The sequence below is a fragment of the Cetorhinus maximus genome, chromosome 11 (assembly GCF_964194155.1).
Source record: "Cetorhinus maximus chromosome 11, sCetMax3.hap1.1, whole genome shotgun sequence".
Taxonomy (NCBI): Eukaryota; Metazoa; Chordata; class Chondrichthyes; order Lamniformes; family Cetorhinidae; genus Cetorhinus; species Cetorhinus maximus.
In genome coordinates, this window is record NC_135889.1 from 124,589,586 (window position 1) to 124,610,800 (window position 21,215).

At 43.5% G+C, this 21,215-nt stretch overlaps 1 protein-coding gene across 2 annotated transcripts in view; it reads right to left on the minus strand.

Moving 5' to 3' along the window:
- map3k2 (mitogen-activated protein kinase kinase kinase 2) overlaps window positions 1–21,215 on the minus strand; it is a 114,308-nt gene that overhangs the window by 34,234 nt on the left and 58,859 nt on the right. For both annotated transcript variants that reach the window (XM_078552733.1, XM_078552734.1), the window contains exons 7-8: window positions 5,544–5,646; window positions 2,299–2,429 (exon numbers count right to left, since the gene is read on the minus strand). In XM_078552733.1, coding sequence (XP_078408859.1) covers window positions 2,299–2,429; window positions 5,544–5,646 — 234 coding nt within the window. The remainder of the gene's footprint in view (window positions 1–2,298; window positions 2,430–5,543; window positions 5,647–21,215) is intronic.

The window sequence follows — 21,215 nt, forward strand, 5'->3', positions numbered from 1 at the left end:
TTTAAAAAATTATTCTGAGATGTGGGCTTCATTGGCAAGGCCAGCATTTGTTACCCATCCCTAATTGCCCTTGAACTGAGTGGCTTGGTAGGCTACTTCAGAGAGCAGTTCAGAGTCAACCACATTGCGGTGGGTCTGAAGTCACATGTAGGCCAGACCAGGTAAGGGCGGTAGATTTCCTTCCCTGAAGGACATGAGTGAACCAGATGGGCTTTTACAACAATCGATGATAGCTGTCATGGTCACCATTACTTGTAGTAGCTGGAATTAATATTCCAGATTTATTAATTGAATTTAAATTCCACCAGTGGTGGGATTTGAACCCATGTCCTCAGAGCATTAGTAGTAGTCCAGTGACATTACCACTATGCCACCATCATTATCACTACAGATAGTGAGCTGGCACATTGCTATCAATACAGATAGTGAGCTGGCACATTGCTATCACTACAGATAGTGAGCTGGCACATTGCTATCACTACAGATAGTGAGCTGGCACATTGCTATCACTACAGATAGTGAGCTGGCACATTGCTATCACTACAGATAGTGAGCTGGCACATTGCTATCACTACAGATAGTGAGCTAGCACATTGCTATCAATACAGAGAGAGAGCTGGCACATCACTATCATTACAGATAGTGAGCTGGCACATCACTATCACTACAGATAGTGAGCTGGCACATTGCTATCAATACAGATAGTGAGCTGGCACATTGCTATCAATATAGATAGTGAGCTGGCACATTGCTATCAATACAGATAGTGAGCTGGCACATTGCTATCAATATAGACAGTGTGCTGGCACATTGCTATCAATACAGATAGTGAGCTGGCACATTGCTATCAATATAGATAGTGAGCTGGCACATTGCTATCAATATAGATAGTGAGCTGGCACATTGCTATCAATATAGATAGTGAGCTGGCACATTGCTATCACTACAGATAGTGAGTTGGCACATTGCTATCACTACAGATAGTGAGCTGGCACATTGCTATCAATATAGATAGTGAGCTGGCATATCGCTATCAATACAGATAGTGAGCTGGCACATTGCTATCAATACAGATAGTGAGCTGGCACATTGCTATCAATACAGAGAGAGAGCTGGCACATTGCTATCAATACAGATAGTGAGCTGGCACATTGCTATCAATATAGATAGTGAGCTGGCACATTGCTATCAATATAGATAGTGAGCTGGCATATCGCTATCAATATAGATAGTGAGCTGGCACATTGCTATCAATACAGATAGTGAGCTGGCACATTGCTATCACTACAGATAGTGAGCTGGCACATTGCTATCAATACAGATAGTGAGCTGGCACATTGCTATCAATACAGATAGTGAGCTGGCACATTGCTATCACTACAGATAGTGAGCTGGCACATTGCTATCAATACAGATAGTGAGCTGGCACATTGCTATCAATATAGATAGTGAGCTGGCACATTGCTATCAATATAGATAGTGAGCTGGCACATTGCTATCAATATAGATAGTGAGCTGGCACATTGCTATCAATACAGATAGTGAGCTGGCACATTGCTATCAATACAGATAGTGAGCTGGCACATTGCTATCAATATAGATAGTGAGCTGGCACATTGCTATCAATACAGATAGTGAGCTGGCACATTGCTATCAATATAGATAGTGAGCTGGCACATTGCTATCAATAGATAGTGAGCTGGCACATTGCTATCAATATAGATAGTGAGCTGGCACATTGCTATCAATACAGATAGTGAGCTGGCACATTGCTATCATTATAGATAGTGAGCTGGCACATTGCTATCAATATAGATAGTGAGCTGGCACATTGCTATCAATACAGATAGTGAGCTGGCACATTGCTATCAATATAGACAGTGTGCTGGCACATTGCTATCAATATAGACAGTGAGCTGGCACATTGTTATCACTACAGATAGTGAGCTGGCACATTGCTATCAATACAGATAGTGAGCTGGCACATTGCTATCAATACAGATAGTGAGCTGGCACATTGCTATCAATACAGATAGCGAGCTGGCACATTGCTATCAATATAGATAGTGAGCTGGCACATTGCTATCAATACAGATAGTGAGCTGGCACATTGCTATCAATATAGACAGTGTGCTGGCACATTGCTATCAATATAGACAGTGAGCTGGCACATTGCTATCAATATAGACAGTGAGCTGGCACATTGCTATCAATATAGACAGTGTGCTGGCACATTGCTATTAATATAGACAGTGTGCTGGCACATTGCTATCACTACACAGATAGAGAGATCGTTACTTGGTCCATGCTCTCGGGGATGAATTCGCCTTCACTGTTGATGCTGGTATAGGATCCATTTCGTGCCACTTGCTGTTGCCCATCTGGAATGTACCCCGGTGGCGGAGAGCTCCGATCGGATGTCTGGGCAGCTGAACATGGGCAGAAGATTCAGAGTTAACATGGGGCATCAATACAAACCAAATCTACAAATCAAAGCAACAACCTTACAATTCTCAGTGACAGGTCACAAGTTAAACATGTGAAGCAGCAAAGCCAATGACAAAGGAAGGATCCATCTCAAAAGTGAGGTGATGAAAACCTGAAGGGGACAGTGATTTGTTATAAGGGCAGCACCTCCTTGGGATGTTCTTCCCTTCCGCCCATGGAAACGATGGGGATTCTAATCTGACCCCGGAGGATGAGCTAATGAGGAAGAACGAGGATTGTATACTTTTCAAATTAGACAATAACCCACCCCATGAGAGTTGTGTTTGGGATTGGGACAGGTCTATCAAATCTTAAAGTAGCAGGATCCCAGAGGAATACAATATTAATGGAGAGGTAGGTGGTGGGATGATGATGATCTGACAAAAAACTTTCAGTCTGGACAATGTATTTAATTCTGGATAGAAACACATGCAAGCTTCATGGGCGTGAGAGGGACGGGGTGTGATATCCAGATAATCTTGTCTGCCTTTCTCAGAAATCAAATTTATTTTAAACAGAAAGGCAGAATGGGGAATGGAGAGCAGGATAGAAGGAATTCGGGATTTTTGGGCAAGGGTATCAAGGGACCTGGAGCCAAGGAGGGTAAATAGAGATGAGAAGCATATCATCTAACTGAACGGCGGAGGGCTTAATGCTTACGCCTGTTCCTAAAATTCCAACATTCCTAGAAGTGAGGCTGGAAAAGAAAGCACCGGAAAGAAAGTGAGTAGAAAGATAGAAGCTGACATTTGTTTCTCTTCATTTGCATTTGGCTGTGATGACTCTCCTATTCTACTGTTAGCAACACTCACTGTCTTGGTCTACAAACGGAGAATGGGTCACTTAGACACCTGGAGCTCAAAAAGAGTCAACATCATAGACAGTGCAAAGGAGAAAACAATTCAACTGCAAGTATTTCGCGCTCAATCTTTGGAAAAGGGAATTGTCACAAAGGATTAGAGGATGTGAAATGATACGCCACTGTCCAAGATGGGAAAAACAGGATGGCTGAAAATTATGGGCCATTATGACCCCGACAAGTAGAGATCATAATGTGGAATAAACTTAACAAACAACTCTGAAAGCCATGAATTGATCAGGGTCAGTCAGCCAGCAGGGATTTGTCATGGGTAGGTTATATTTAACTAACTTAACTTTTGAGGAAATCAGAGGGAATATGGCTGATTTTAAATGAAGTGATTTCTACAAGTATTTGATAAGGTGCCAGGTGACAGACTTTCACAGAAATTAAAGGTTGTGACATTAAAAGGGATGTAGCCACAAGCATAAAAGAGACTGGATAGGCTAGGGCTGTTTTCGTAAGAGCAGAGAAGGCTGACGGTGGACCTGATAGAGGTATACAAAATTATGAGGGGCACAGATAGGGTAGATAGGAAGAAACTATTCCCCTTAGCAGAGGTGTCAATAGCCAGGAGGCATAGGTTTAAAGTAAGGGGCAAGAGGTTTAGAGGGGATTTGAGGAAATATGTTTTCACCCAGAGGGTGGTTGTAATAGGAACACACTGCCTGAGGGGGCAATGTGGGGGCAGGAAGCCTCACAACATTTAAGAAGTATTTAGATGAGCACTTGAAACGCCATAGCAGACAGGGCTACAAGCCAAGTGCTGGAAAATGGGAGGAGAATAGATAGGTGCTTGATGGCCAGCATGGACATGATGGGCTGAAGGGCCTGTTTCTGTGCTGTATAACTTTATGACTCTTTAAGAAATAGGAGGGGTAGGCCATTCAGCCCATCGAGCCTGCTCTGCCATTCGATAAGATCATGGCTGATCTGATTGTGTCCTTAACTCCACTTTGCTGCCTACCCCACATAACCCTCAACTCCCTTGCCAATCAAAAATCTATCTAACTCAGCCCTGAATATATTCAATGAACCAGCCTCCACTGCTCACTGGAGAATTCCAGACACTAACAACGGTCTGAGAGAAGAAATTCCTCCTTATCTCAGTCTTAAGAGAAAGCGAATAGCTGTCATTTGTTGAGCTGAAACAGGCACAATGTGCATGTTATTCTGCTTGTAAAGAACAGGGCCCTCTGTATTAATATATGTAGCTACCAGCACACAAAAATGTGCCACACAGCGAGCCCGACTGACAATCTTAAATTGGTTGTCAGCGTAATTCTTAGCACACTGAGGATTATTTAGCAGATGTTGTCCAGGTGTGGAATCACATCTAATGTTGGACACTATGTTTTAAGTTTTACAAGCATGGCTGGTTGGGTGTGGTCTGTACCTTGCCCGTTGCGAACAGCGGAAGGCATATGTTGTTTGATATGATCTGCCTGTTTCAGCTAAACAAAATAAGTGACAGCCCTTCGCTGACTCATTCCTCAGGACAATGCCTTGAGCAATCAGGGTCAAGCTGACTGGTTTAAACTTCCAACAATGTTTGGCCACTTTTGGTCACAATGCCACTTGTCAATCAATCAGCACTCTCTTCATATATGGTATAAACTGTTTTCCCCTTATATTGGTATTCTTGTGAGTGTCCTGATGAGTGCAAGACGAAAAGCTTAGACATGTCCCTTTTTTCTGTATTTAAAAACTTTTAGAAGTGCCACCAAATTCTCTCTCCTCCCCTATTCATAAATGTAAGTCGGCTTCTTTGGCTTAACACAGCGTAGAGGATAAAGAGTTGCTCAGCTGTGCTGAGATATATACCATGGAAGATATCCCATCTTCAATAAACCGGTCTATTTAGACAATTCAGTTTTTAATCAAATCATATAGTAAAGAGTTTGTAAAAGTGACTATCCTTCATGCATCTGTGCTCAATATACAGACTTACAAGAATAGAATTCTTATAACAGTTAGAATAAATATTTCACTGAGTTTTGGAACAAGAAAATGCTGTACTATAAGTGTCAATTAAAAGAAACTGGACAGTAAAGGGTACGAATTAAATATGAAAAGGAAAATTAAGCAGAAGAGAAAACGAATGGAATGGAAATTGGCTCCTGCTGGACGTTTAGCACCAGCACAGCTAAAGTGGCGTGAATTACTTCCTATGCTATAATCACAAACCAGAGCTTACGTATCAAGGGCAGTCTGTTTTTCCTCTCCGCGCCCACATAGACTGTGCTATTGTCCAAGTCATCCAACGTTTGTAATGCTTCCACGTTGCTGAGATTTGTTACCTATGTAACAGAGAAAATCAGAGTTTGAAAAATGGACGAAGCAATACATTAAAAATAATCAACAGGCAGACACTGTACAAAGAGACATCCCAGGCAAACAGACTCATGTAGCACTGCCAATATGGGCATAGGTGTGGGTCAGAGGAAAAGGCAGGGCACTAGGTCATAACGTTCATTTGGAGAGCTGATGCAGACAAGACGGGCAGAATGGTCTCCTTCTGTGCCGTTAAGATTCTGTGACATGGTCTGTCTAGATTTAACAATCTTGCAAAGAGGTTAAATCATGGTTTGAATAGAACAATGATGCACTCAAGGTCAGAGATGTTAGTCCAGAGCAGTCTTGTCCCACTGTTATCGCATGCTCAGGGGGGCTGAGGAGCAAATTTCAGAAAGAAGGTTCGGCACAACATTAAACATCAATTTCAAAAAGAAAAGCTGACGTATGAAAAAAAAACTTGCTGAGCAAAAAAAAAATCAAAACCAAAAATGGGTTATTAATAACTCTTTTAGAAAAATGAAGATGACTATTCGAGTGTGAAAGGGTGAGAGAATGTGTGTCCAGCTCACTGCCAATCTCAGGGTATTAAATTACTCACCCTCGTCCCAGTGAGAATGGGTGAGAGTATCTTTCGCTGTGTGGAGGTGACGGGGAATGAGGAGTGAGCCAGGCACACACTTCCCTCCCTCTCACCAATACCCCCACTCTCTCTGCCCCCAACGCACGCAACCCCCACTCTCTCTCCCCCCAACGCACGCACCCCCACTCTCTCCCACGCACGCACCCCACCACTCTCTCCCGCGCACGCACCCCCCCACTCTCTCTCGCATGCACCCCCCCACTCTCTCTCGCACGCAACCTCCCACTCTCTCCCGCACGCACCCCCCCACTCTCTCCCGCACGCACCCCCCCACTCTCTCCCGCACGCACCCACCCACTCTCTCCCGCACGCACCCCCCCACTCTCTCCCGCGCGCACCCCCCCACTCTCTCCCACACGCACCCCCCCACTCTCTCCCGCACGCACCCCCCCACTCTCTCTCGCACGCACCCCCCCACTCTCTCTCGCACGCACCCCCCCACTCTCTCTCGCACGCAACCCCCCACTCTCTCTCGCACGCAACCCCCTACTCTCTCACACGCAACCCCCCACTCTCTCTCGCACGCACCCCCCACTCTCTCCCGCACGCACCCCCACTTTCTCTCGCACGCACCCCCCCACTCTCTCCCGCACGCACCCCCCACTCACTCTCTCCCACACGCACCCCCCACTCTCCTGCGCACGCACCCCCCACACATTCACGCACATACCCCGCACTCACACACGCACCCTCACTTATCATCCTCCCTTTCTCTCTCACACACACCCTCCCATATTACCCTCCCCCTCTCAGACAACCATATACCGACCCTCACTCCCTATCCACCCTCCCTCACTGACCCAGGGGGTGAACCGGGGAAACGCGATGAGAACATACACACAATCACACCACGTGGGAAGAACCAGGGGAACGGACCTGGAGCTGGGGTAACGCGAGGAGAACCAGGGACGGGCCCAGATCCGAGCCAAAGCATTAGAAGCCAGGGTGGGAAAACATGGTGAGCTGAGGCCCCACATGCACCAGAGTTGCCAGTGCTCACTGTTCCTCCAATCACAGCCTGGTTCTCTTCCTGGTTCAAAAGTAAACCTATCTGCCATAAATGCGGGAGAGAAACAGGTTGTGATTGGAGAAGTCCCCTACAGAAATCTTCAAACTCACTGGCCCGTCCTACTGGCATTTTCAACAAACACTCCGGGGTTTCGCCAGCCACACTGCAGGTTGGACATGCCTGGTCCAGAGGAGTGGGGCATTTCCCTTTTCAGAGGTCTGGAGGAGAGGGGAATCTCATCTTTGGCACAAGTCCTATTGAATTGGGACTTCACTCCACCCCTCCATACTGTCCAGGCTGTCCAGTTGCGGCAATGCAGGAACAGTTTTGTGCTGGGAACCAACAATCACTTTAAACTGGTTTGAGAATATTCCAACTCATTTCACATAGGATCCTAAATTGCCAAATTATGGAGACTCTGAACACTTTGAATCAGGTATTACAGCCTTGATCTAAAAAGTGCTGAGTAAAGCGCTGTCTACTCTCAAAACACTGAACCAAGACATTTTTTCAGCCATTCTGTGACTCTGCTGAGCAAGTCTGAGAATTCTTTTAGAATCAGGACATTATGGAGGTGCATGATAATACTCAATAGATTCTTCTCACCCACAGCCCTCTACAGTCAGCAAGGGGCAGCCAAAGCCAGAACTGAAAGAACAGCATCTAATCCGCTAGAATACCCATTCCCCACTGTGCTTTCAAATCTCTCCCTGCAATGTTGCAATCTGCACAGTAGTTCAAGCATTTGGCGGAATATCCGTCACACTGACTGTGCTGGTGAGATATTGCAGGCGTCAATGCCAAAGGGGGCACCATTTGACTATACATCAGCGAGAGCAGACTCATTACCAAGAGCAACATTTCTATTTGTGCCTTCAAGTTTGAAACAGGGATCGCTCATGCCTAAACTTCCTCCAGTTTAGGGACCCCTGTTGAAGTCCCCACTAGACACATGAGGCCCTCTGATTGACCATTTCCCTTCATATGCTTGTCACAATCCCCTGGCTCTCTAATGCCACATTGGTTGGCTTTTTCCATCAGCTTGCGGAGATTTCACTTGACTGTGCGTCTGTCTCTACAAGTACTTTGTAACAACACTCTGCTCCACCTGTATTTAGGTGGAGCACAAACAGTTCCCTACTTTGTTCCTTCGCTGCCTCTGGGTCAAAATCCTGGCACTCCCTCCCTAACAGCACTGTGGGTGCACCTACACCACATGGACTGCAGCGGTTCAAGAAGGCAGCTCACCATCACCTTCTCAAGGGCAATGAAGGATGGTCAATAAATGCTGGCCCAGCCAGCAAAGCCCACATCCTGTGAATGAATTTTTAAAATTGCCATTTACACCATCTCAACACAACTGCTCACTCCCCATTTCCTCTCTTCACTTCTGATACACTCCGTTTCAACCTCACTCTTCACAATATATAGAGTTTGCTTTGCAGGGTGCAGGGAATGACAAAGTTCAAATTCATAGAACCACGGAATGGTTTCAGAACAGAATTAGGCCATTTGGCCCATTGTGCCCATACTAGCTCTCTCTGAGAGTAACTAGCTAGTCCCAAGCCTCTGCCTTTTCCACATAGTCCACAGAATTTCTGTCACAGTCCAAAAGATCCTGAAACTTCATTGACACAAGTAGTGCTGTGTTTCAAATACCAAGAGATTATGTCTTCCTAATAGGAACACATTAATAGAAAGAATGTGCAGGCATTTATAAAATGCCTTTTTAAAACCTCAGGATATTCCCAAAGCCCTTCAGGGGGAATCAATTATATTGTTTTGAAGTGTAATCATTGTTAGACGAATGTCAGAATCAGTTTACAAATGTCTTTATGGATGTTCATGGGAGAGATAATCAGTGAAAATGGAAGTGAGTTCAATTGACAGTGACCACAAAAGCAGTATTGATTTCTGGGAGGTAGACAAAGCATGTTATAAAGATTAATACAGACATGGACAGTGAGGTAAACGTATTTCCAAGAAAACAGTCTTGTCTGAGTCAGAATGTTATGGGCTAAAGCCCCAAAGGCCTATGCAAGCAAATATAGAAGCTTACAGAATATAGCAAGGCCATCGTGTCTGTGCCAGCTCTTTGAAAGAACTATCTAGTCAGTCTCATTCCCCCGCTCTTTCCCCATAGCCCTGAAAGCTTTTTCCCTTCGAGTATTTATCCAATTCCCTTTTGAAAGTTACTATTGAACCTGCTTCCACCCTCATTTCTGGCAGCACATTCCATATCAACACTCAAAAAGAAAAACAGACATTGTCCTCATTTCACCATGGCTCAGTTGGTAACCTTTGAGTTACAAGGTTCTGGGTTCAAGTCCCACTCCAGGACTTTAGTGCAAAAATATAGGCTGACATTCCAGTGAAGTACTGAGGGAGTGCTACACTGTCAGAGGTGCCTTCTTTCAGATAAGACTGAGGCCCCATCTGTCCTCTGAGGGGCGGTATAAAAGATCCAACGGTCACTATTTTGAAGAGCAGGGAAGTTCTCAGAACCCTGAACCGATGTTTTTCTCTCATCCATCATCACAAACTGATCTGGTTATCACATTGCTGTTTTTGGGAGCTTGCTGCACACAAATTGGCTGCCAAATTCCCTACAACAGTGACGACACCTCAAAAATACTTCAGCCAAAACTGTAATACAGGTGTCCAAAATTACTTATGGTTTGACACAGTAAATAAAGATAAACTATTTCCAGAGGCAGGACAGCACAGATTTAAGATAATTGGTTAACAAACTGCAGGGAGACGAGGAGATTTTTTAAAATAAACATCGAGTTGCTATGAGCTAGAACACATTGCCTGAAAGGTTGGTGGAAGCAAATACTGTTGTTAGGCGTTGAATGCGATTCAGTAGGTTTTAATTAAGTCTTCACACTCTTAAATAGGTTAACTGTATGTATTTATTAACTACAAGAGCTACGTACATATACACAGTAATGGGTTCAAGCTAGGAGCTGTCTCCATGTTTGCTTGTGCACACAGCTCTGTCCAACACTAGACTGACCCCTAGGTACAGGTTATGTGTTCTTTTACATCGCTGTGTGGGTGGTACTGTACTCAGTCCAATGTTAACCCTATATATACCAGACCCTTGTACTGCACCACCCCCAAGTCTTTGTCCAATGAATTCCAAGTTATTCTAGTTTACCCCTTATTACTATTATAACTACCCCATCGTCGCACTTCAAGTCTCTGAGTTGATACATTCAGGTGGTAAGCTCTGTCGTTGCAGGTAAATGCTACTGATTTGGAGGTTGTTCTGGCATCTGGGTATCTTTTTATCCTGTTTTTCCAATTCTTGGTATTGAACTGCTCTTTGTCAGCAGTTGTGCTGTTGGGTAGATGTAGATTTATCTAATTTTTTCCGAGGTGGACGAATGCTGCGCTCGACCCCATAGCGTTTTTTCCTCTTTATTCATCGTGTGGCTCACCGTGATGCACGTGGCAGTCCACATTTCAACAATGGAACCTTCATTCTCACTTCTTTCCCAATTTTTCAACCTTATGAATCTTTTCATTCAGCTCAGGTACCGTTATTCAAGAAGGGAGGAAGGGATAACCAGGGAACTACAGGCCAGTCAGTCTAACCTCAGTGGTGGGGAAACTATTGGAAGCAATTCTGAGGGACAGAATTAATCTACACTTGGAGAGGCAGGGATTAATCAAGGACAGTCAGCATGGTTTTGTTAAGGGGAGGTCATGTCTGACCAATTTGATTGAATTTTTCGAAGAGGTGACCAGGTGTGTAGATGAGGCAATGCATTTGACGTAGTCAACTTGGGCTTCAGCAACGCTTTTGATAAAGTCCCGCATGGGAGACTGATAACTAAGGTAAGAGCCCATAGGATCCAAGGCAATTTGGTAAATTGGATCCAGGACTGGCTGAGTGGCAGGAAGCAGAGGGTGAAGGTCGGGGGATGTTTTTGTGACTGGATGCCTGTGTCCAGTGGGGTTCCACAGGGATCGGTGTTGGGTCCCTTGCTGCTTGTGGTATATATAAATGATTTAGACTTGAATGTAAGAGGGTTGATCAGTAAGTTCATGGATGACATGAAAATTGTTGGGGTGGTAAATAGTGAGGATAGCCTTAGATTACAGGAGGATATAGACGGGCTGGTCAGATGGGCTGATCAGTGGCAAATGGAATTTAATCCGGATAAGTCTGAGGTGATGCACTTGGGCAGGACAAACAAGGCACGGGAATACACGATGATTGTTGGAACCCTGGGAAGTACCGAGGATCAGAGGGACCTTGGTGTGCATGTCCACTGGTCCCTTAAGGTAGTGGGACAGGTAGATAAGGTGGTTAAGAAGGCATATGGGATACTTGCCTTTATTAGTCGAGGCATAGGATATAAGAGCAGGGAGGTTATGCTGGAACTGTACAAAACGCTGGTTAGGCCACAGCTAGAGTATTGTGTGCAGTTCTGGAATCCTCATTATAGGAAGGATGTGATTGCACTAGAGAGAGTGCAGAGGAGATTTACCAGGATGTTGCCTGGGTTGGAGAGTTTTAGATATGAGAGATTGGATAGACTGGGGTTATTTTCCCTGGAGCAGAGGAGATTGAGGAGGGACATGATTGAAGTGTATAAAGTTATGAGGGGCATAGATAGGGTAGACAGGAAAGAACTTCCCCTTGGTGGAGGGATCAATAACCAGGGGGCGTAGATTTAAGGTAAGGGGCAGGAGGTTCAGAGGGGAAGTGAGGAAGAATTCTTTCACCCAGAGGGTGGTGGGAATCTGGAACTCTCTACCTGAAAGGGTGGTAGAGGCAGAAACCCTCATAACATTTAAGTAGTATTTGGATGTGTACTTGTGATGCCATGGCATACAAGGCTATGGGCCTAGTGCTGGAAAATGGGATTAGAATTGTTAGGTACTTGTTTGACTGGCACAGGTTCGATGGGCTGAAGGACCTTTTTCTGTAGACCTCTATGACTCAGCAACTACTCTGCTAAGTTGAGTTGTCTTTGTTTCAGGGTTAACTGCAGAACACCTGTATAAGTTTAACAACGTTACCTGGGCAGTCAGTACTTTTTGGAATCTTTCTTCCATGGTCACTGACTGCTCCTTAGACTCTTTCAATTCATTCGTTAGATCTTCGATCTGTTCCGTAGAATTTCCCTTTTCTGCTTTTGAAGTCTGGATTTGCTCTTCCATACTGCACATCTCATCTTTCATGTTGTTCATATTGGAACAAAGTTCAAGAAGTTCATCAGGTTGGGTTGTTAATTCTGCTTTTAAACAACTGTTCTGATTCATCAGCAATTCCTTCTCCTGTTCCCAGCATTTTGTATGATGCTTACTAGAGACTTCTGAAGCTTGAAGTTCATCAATTTTGTAATTGAAAATCCACTTTTGCTGAATCTGTTTCTACAAATTCATCATTTAAATGTTTCAAGTCCCCTTTCAAGTGTTCAACTTCCTGTGAGCGACATTTGAGTTGGATGTTGAAGGGCTTTTGACATATCGGAAAGACAGGAAGCTAGGTAAGTTGGTGGTGTAGCTCTGTTAATTGAGGATGGCATTAGTTCGGTATTAAGAGAAGACCTTACCTTGAAAGTGCTGGATGTGAATCAGTTTGGTTAGAGATAAGAAACAGTAAAGTAAGAGGTAAATTGTGGGAGTAGTTTAAGGGCCTTCTAACAGTAGTTATACTGTAGGACAGAGCACACAGGAAGAAATAAATGAGGTCGGTAAGAAAGATGCTGCGATAATCATGCGTGATTTTCACCTAAATGTAGACTGGGAAAATCAGATTGGCAAAGGTAGCCTGGAAAATAAGCTCATAATATTTTCAGAACAATTTCTCGGAGCAGTACATTTGAGAGCCAACTAGGGAGCAGGCTATCCTATCTCATTGCACATTACCTGGTAATGTTCAATGAGGCAAGATTAATCAATCGCCTCATTGTAAAGGAGTCTCTAGGTGACACAATCAGAACATGATAGAAATTCATGTTCAGTTTGAAATGGAAAAGTGTGGGTCCATGGCTCGTGTTTTAAACCTAAATAAATGTAACCACGTGAATATGAAGGCAGAGTTAGCTAAGGTGAACTGGGAAACTAGGTTAAAAGATAGCACTGTAGAGTTGCAGTAGGAGACTTTTAAGGAGATATTTAATAATGCTCAAAAAATATTTATCCCAGTGAGAAAGAAAGGCTCGTTGAGAAGGATGCATCATCCATGGTTGAATAAGGAAGTTAAGGATAGTATTAAAATGAAAGAAGCACTGTACAAATCTGTAAAGATTAGTTGTAGATCAGAGGATTGGACAGATTTTAGAAAACAGCAAAGAATGACTAAAAAGACAAGGAAGTGGTGGAAAACAGAGTACAAGTCAAAGCTAGCTAGTAATATACAGACCAATCATAAAAGTTTCTACAAGTATTTAAATAGCAAAAGAGTAACTAGAGCTAGTGTTGGTCCTCTGGAGAGTGTGTCTGGGGAATTGATAATGGAAAAAAAAGAAATGGCAGAAGTGTTGAACAGGTATTTTGTGTCTGTCTTCATGGTAGAGGACTTAGAAAACTTCCCAAAGATTCTTGAAAATCAAGAGGCGATAGAGAGGGATGAACTTAATACAATCACCATCACCAGGGAAAGAGTGCGAGGAAAACTATTAGGCCTAAAGGCTGACAAGTCCCCAGGGCCGGATGGCTTGCATCCTACGGTCTTAAAAGAAGTGGCAGCACAGATAGCAGATGCATTGGTTATAATCTTCCGAAATTCCTTAGATTCTGGAAAGGTTCTAGCAGATTAGAAAATAGCTAACGTAATACCTTTATTTAAGAAACAAGGGAGGCATAATGCAGGAAAACTATAGGCCAGCTGGCCTAACATTTGTCATAGGGAAAATGCTAGAATCATTTATTAAAGAGGTTATAGTAGGATACTTAGATAATAACAATTAGATAGAGCAGAGACAACGTGGCTTTGTGAAAGGGAAATGGTGCTTATCTAATCTATTAGAGTTTTTTGACAAAGTAACATTCAAGGTGGGTAAAGGGGAGCCAGTAGGTGTGGTGTACTTAGATTTTCAAAAAGCAATTGATAAGGTGCCACATCAAAGGTAAGATAAGAGCGCGTGGTGTAGGGGGTAACATGTTAGCATGGATAAAGGATTGGTTGGCTCACAGAAAGCAGAGACTAGGGATAAATGGGTCTTTTTTGGATTGGCAAGCTGTAACAAGTGGAGTGCCACATAGATCAGTGTTGGGTCCTCAACAATTTATATTCTATATTAATGACTTGGGTGAAGGAAGCGAATGTATGGTAGCTAAATTTGCCAATGACACCAAGGTAGATGGGAAAGTAAGTTGTCAAGAGGAGGTAAAGAATCTGCAACGGTATTTAGACAGGTTAAGTGAGTGGGCAAAAATTTGGCAGATGGAATATAACGTGGGTAAATGTGAACTTGTTCATTTTTGCAAGAATAGAAAAGTAGTATACTATTTAAAAGAAGAAAGATGGTACAGAGAGATCTGGGTGCTCTGGTACATGAATCACAAAGTTAGTGTGCAGATACAGCAAGTGATTAGGAAAGCAAATGGAATGTTGGTGTTTATTGCAAGAGGAATGGAATATCAAAAAGTAGGGAAGTTTTACAGGGCCTTGGTCAGACCACATCTGGAATACTGTGTACAGTTTTGGGCTCTTTATTTAAAAAATATATAATCGCTTTAGAAGCAGTTCAGAGAAGGTTCACTGGACTCACTCCTGGGATTAAGGGGTTGTCCTTTGTAGAAAGGTTGAGCAGGTTATGCCTGTACCCATTGGAGTTTAAAAGTTTAGATCCTGAGCAGAATTGATAGGATGGATACCGGGAGGATGTTTCCGTTTGTGGGGGAGACTAGAATTAGGGGACAGTGTTTAAAAATAAGAGTTATCCCTTTTAAGACAGAGATAAGGTGAAACTTTTTCTCCCAAAGGATCCTTGGTGCATGGAATTCTCTTCACCAGAGAGCAGTGGAGGCTGGGTCTTAGAATTTATTCAAGGCTGAGTTAGACAGATTTTTGAGAGTCAAGGGAGTTAAGGGTTATGGGGGGCAAACAGGAAAGTGGAGCTGAGGCCATAACCAGATCAGCCATGATCTTACAGAATAGTGGAGCAAGCTCAAAGAGCCAAATGGCCTAGTCCTCCTCTCATTTTCCTGTTCCAGTTCCTCATTAGTTCTCATTATTCCTTATCAAATGCATCTTTCATAAGTGAAAGTTCATTCTCTACACTGATCACATGATCCTTGGCTGAGCACTCCTCTGCACTGTCATTCAAGCTCACATTCTGTCATTGTGCTTCTAATTGTTTTTGAGACTCAGGTTCTTTTGCGAAAACCTTTACTTTCTCTTACCATTCTAGGTTCTTGATTTTCATTTCTTCATATATCTCACTGGAAATGTAATGTTTTTCCACGTTTTCTTCCAAAGGTTCAACCATTTTCTTCCGCTCTGTCGTCTCTGTCTTATACTTCTGTGACACCTCAAAATTTTGTTTATTCACTTTAGGGCCTTATGAGTTTTCAAGGGTATATATTTAGTTTGAATCTGGAGTTTCAAATCTTCCAATTCAATTCTGATATGAACAATTTCCGAACATATTTCATTTTCCTTTTGCAGGGTTTATTTATTTTGGGTTTCATCAGACAGATTTACTTCATTCACAGCCAGGTGCTTGCTCCACACTGTCGCCTGCTGTTGCAGTTTGGGTAATGTTTCAGGGTTTCTAAAAACATATATTTTTGAGACTTCTGGAAAATTCCCCGACTCTCTGGTTTCCTCAAGTGATTTACTCAAATATTGTCTTTTTCCCTTTTGGCACTTCACAGGGGGTTTCCTGTGTCTCTTTTTAAGCTCTCTGTGCTCCACAGTTTGGAGATTAAAATACTCCTCAATGGCTTTTAATATTTCATTGAAGCAGGTTGAGGAATCATCAATGCAATGCATTCGGATTACTTTATCAGCAAGTTCACCAAAGCTGTATAAAATGGTATTAATCTGGACTTTCTCTGACTTTTACTTAGGGCTGATAAACTCCGGTAATTTAAAAATTCTCTTCCCCAGGATGCCCAATTTGCAATTAGATTTGACCCTTGGAAGAATCCAACCAGATCTGGAACAGTGGATTTCTGATCCATGGTTAAAAAATTTAAAAGTGTATGTTCAGCTTTAAGAAGTTGCTGGAATTCAAGGTGGCGCTACCATTCGTTTGAAGGCAAATGGTTTACTCGTGCTTGCTGGTTTTGGCGGGCTCCCACCAAAGTTTCTCAGGACTGGCTGTATCCTGGAATTTACAAGTTTTAGCTCACCGCTGCTGGTCCTCTGACTGTGGTCTGGGAATTGCAGCTGGACTCCAAGAGATCCTAAGGAGTCTTCTATTGCAGTGAGGAAATTCAAATTTCTGACTTCAGCTTCCAAGCCTTTCTTTGAAGCTTTTCCTGGTGACTTTCTTCCACACGTCTGCTTCTTGAGCTTTTCTTCAGGCGATCTCCCTCTGTGTCTTGACTGGTGCTTCCTGTCAGGTCAGAATACTGCTCTTTTAATTTTCCAACTTTTGAATTTCTGCTCCAGCTCCTCTGAGATTCTGTTTTATTCCAAGTTGTCGGGTGTTGGATACTGTTCTTAGGTTAACCATCGGTATTTATTAAATACAAGAACTATGTACGTATATACAGTAAAGGGTTCGAGCTGTCTTCATGCTTGCCTGTGTCTAACACTAGACTAACCCCTAGGTGCAGGTCATGTGTTTTCTTACATCACTGTGTGGGCGGGACAATGCTCAGTCCCACATTAACCCTACATGTGCCAGGCCCTTATATTACAAATACAACAGTAACTTTCAAAAGGGAATTGGGTAAACATTTTAAATAATTAAGATTTCAAAGTTATGGGGAAGGGGCAGATGGGTGGAACTAATTGGATAAGAACTAGCACAGGTACCATAGGCCGAGTGGCCTCCTCCTGTGCTGCATCATTGTATAACCACCAAGGCTGACTTCAAAACGAAAGATATCCTGAGAGGAAAGTTTGGTAATGTTAAGGTAATGTTGACTTCAGCGCTGTTGCAAAATCTTGTTTTGCAACTCAACTAGCTTGTGTAAATACATAAACAAACTAAGCTCACTAACCCTGGCACAATGCCACCCTCATCTGCAAAGGTACCTCGGAAATGCAATCTTATGCTCCAGCTTTTTTGTCCCCTTCTCTATAGGAAACACTATCTCTTGCTGGCACCAGGTTTTTTTGTATTTAGCTCTCTACGTGGAAAATCCACGAGGGATTCCACTGCAGATTGTGTAAACAAGGGCTCCCTCATGTCTGCCATCTTTCAGAGGAGACAGAGATTCTGTCTACCTGTCATGAAGAGATTAATGTCTATAATGTTATTGGAAATTATTTTTAAATTGGATTTGTAGTAGGGTCTGTGTCTACGTGTGCGCGTGTGTGTGGTTTAATTGGATTAAAGCCAGCTAGTCTGGGTGCTTTGATGTATAGTACTTTGAGATGCTAATTAGATAAACATAAGGAGTAAAAGGTAAAGCGCAATTTGCTTTTGATTTGAATGATTTGAATAAATCATTCAAATGGATGGGTAAAATCTTGCACCTAACTGGAAGATACCAAGCAATGTGTTTACATTACTAATAGAATTGGTGGAATAAAAGGATTATTGTTAGGAGGGGTAAATTTTTTTTTAAAACTAGTAATACAATCAAAGGGAAAGCTAGGTATAAACTGAGAGGAGTTTGTGTGTGTGGGTCAGAGGCATGTAAGTTCTAACCAGCCTGTAAGCCCTACAATTGTGCCTGCAAAGGAACCTGATTTTGAATTCCTACGGTCAAATGTGCTTTGCCTGGTGTCTGTTTAAAGTCTATGGTTTATTGCTGCCTTGGGGAAGATTTACCTGGGAGTGATTAATTTGGGGATTTGTTTAAATGTTTTTATGGTAGTAATTTATAGACATGTGTATGTGTTTAATTTCTTGTTAAATTAATAAATGTTTAATTTGGTTTTATATAAAAAACCTCCTGAGGCTTGGCGGTTTTATTCCTGAATTCAGAGCTGCATCTCAAACATACCAATTGAAAATATAGGTTATGACAGTTGTTCAAGTTTCTCTCAGATTTAAACAACGCAGCCTTTACCAACTGCTGTGTCATAACACTGCCCTCTCAGGTGAAAATAAAAGATCCTATGACACTATATTTTGAAGAAGAGGAGAGCTCTTCGACATTCAGGCCAATGTTCATCCCTTAACCAACACTACTGAATACAGTTATCGTCACTTTCACGTTACTGTTTGTGGGAGCTTGCTGTGCACAAAATGGCTACTACATATCCTACATAACAATGGCCCCATTTTAGAGCTATTAATTTTTTAAAATTCTTTCATGGGATGTGGCCATCATTGGTTAGGTCAGCATTTTTATTGCCCATTCTGATTTGCCCTCGAGAAGGTGGTGGTGAGCAGCCTTCTTGAACCACTACAGTCAATGTGGTGTGAGACACACACAATGCTGTTAGGAAGGGAGTTCCAATTTTTACCCAGTGACGGAGAAAGAGCGGCGATATAGTTCCAAGTCAGGATGGTTTATGGCTTGGAGGGGAACTTGGAGGGGTTATTCCCATACGTCTGCTGCCCTAGTCATTCTAAGTGGTAGAGATTGCAGGTTTGGAATGTGTTGTCGAAGGAGCCTTGCTGAGTTGCTGCAGTGCATCTTGTAGATGGTACATACTGCTGCTACTGTGCGTCGGTGGTGGAGGGAGTGAATGTTTAAGATGGTGGATGGGGTGCCAACCAAGCTTTGCCCTGGATTACATCAAGCTTCTTTAGTGTTGTTGGAGTTGCACTCATCCAGGTATGTTGACAGTATTCGATCACACTCTTGACTTGCGTCTGTAGATGGTGGACAGGCTTTGGAGAATCAGGTACTGAGTAACTCTCTGCATAATTTTTTTAATTCAAGTTTTTTTCAAATTCATTCATGAGATGTGGGCTTCGCTGGCTGGGCCAGCATTTATTGCCCATCCCTAGTTGCCCTTGAGAAGGCAGTGGTGAGCTGCCTTCTTGAGCCGCTGCAGTCCATGTGGTGTAGGTACACCCACAATGCTGTTAGCAAGGTAGTTCCAGGATTTTGAAGTCCCAGTGACAGTGAAGGAACGGTGATATATTTCCAAGTCAGGATGATGAGTGGCTTGGAGGGGAACTTCCAGGTAGTGGTGTTCCCATCTATCTGCTGCCCTTGTCCTAGGTGGTAGGGGTTGTGTGTTTGGAAGGTGCTGTCGAAAGAGCCTTGGTAAATTCCCACAGTGCATCTTGTAGATGGTACACACTGCTGCTACAATGCATCAGTAGTGGTGGGAGTGAATGTTTGTGGATGTGGTGCCAATCAAGAAGGCTGCTCTGTCCATAGAACCATAGAAAAGTTACAGCACAGGAGGAGGCCATTTGGCCCATCTTGTCCATGCCAGCCCGAGGACACCCAGGTCCCCTCTCTAATCCCACCTTCCTGCACCCAGCCCATAGCCCTGCAGCTTACAGCACTTAAGGTGCAGATCCAGGTACTTTTTAAAACAGTTTAGAGTTTCTGCCTCTACCACCAACTTGAGCAGCGAATTCCAGACACCCACTACCCTCTGCGTAAAAAAGTTCTTCCTCATGTTCCCCCCTACACCTTCTGCCACTTATCTTGAATCTATGTCCCCTGGATGGTGTCAAGCTTCTTGATTGTTGTTGGAGCTGCACTCATCCAGGCAAGTGGGGAGTATTCCATCACACTCCTGACTTGTGCCTTGTAGATGGTGGACAGGCTTTGGGGAGTCAGGAGGTGGGTTACTCATCGCATGATTCCTAGCCCCCTCACCTGCTCTTGTAGCCATAGTATTTATATGGCTAGTCCAGTTCAGTTTCTGGTCAATGGTAACCCCCAGGATGTTGATAGTGGGGGATTCAGCGATGGTAATGCCATTGAACTTCAAGGGGCGATGATCTGATTCTCTCTTGTTGGAGATGGTCATTGCCTGACACTTGTATGGTGCGAATGTTACTTGCCACTTGTCAGCCCAAACTTGGATATTGTCCAGGTCTTGCTGCATATGGACAGGGACTGCTTCAGTATCTGAGTCATCGCGAATGGTGAACAGTGTGCAATCATCAGCTAACATTCCTACACTCACCTTATGATGGGGGAAGGTCATGGATGAAGCAGTTGAAGATGGTTGGGTCTAGGACTCTACCCCGAGGCACTCCTGCAGTGATGTCATGGGATTTTTTTAAAAATTCATTCACGAGGTGTGGGCATCAGTGGAAAGGCCAGCATTTGCTGTCCAGCCCTGATTGCCCTTGAACTGAGTGGCTTGGTAGGCCATCTCTGAGGGGAGTTAAGAGTCAATCACTTTGCTGTGGGTCTGGAGTCATGTGTAGGCCAGAGCAGGTGAGGATGGTAAATTTCCTTTTCCCTAAAGGACATGCTGTAGCTTTACCAGGTTGACACCTCATTGTTAGGATTGCCTGGTGCTGCTCCTGACATGCCCTTCTGCACTCTTCATTGAACCAGGGTTGATCTCCCAGCTTGATGGTAATGGTACAGTGGGGAATATGCTCCACCATGTGGTTACCGATTGTATACAATTCTGCTGCTGCTGATGGTCCACAACACCTCATGGATGTCCAGTTTTTAATTGCTAGATCTGTTCGAAATCTATCCCATTTGACACAGTGGTAGTGCCACACAACATAATGGAGGGTATCATCAATGTGATGAAGGGACTTTGTCTCCACAAAGACTGTGTAGTGGTCACTCCTGCCAATGCTGTCATGGACAGTAAATGGGCAAAGACATGGTCAAGTAGGTTTTTCCCTCTTGTTGTCTCTCTCACCTCCTGCCACAGACCCAGTCTAGCAGAT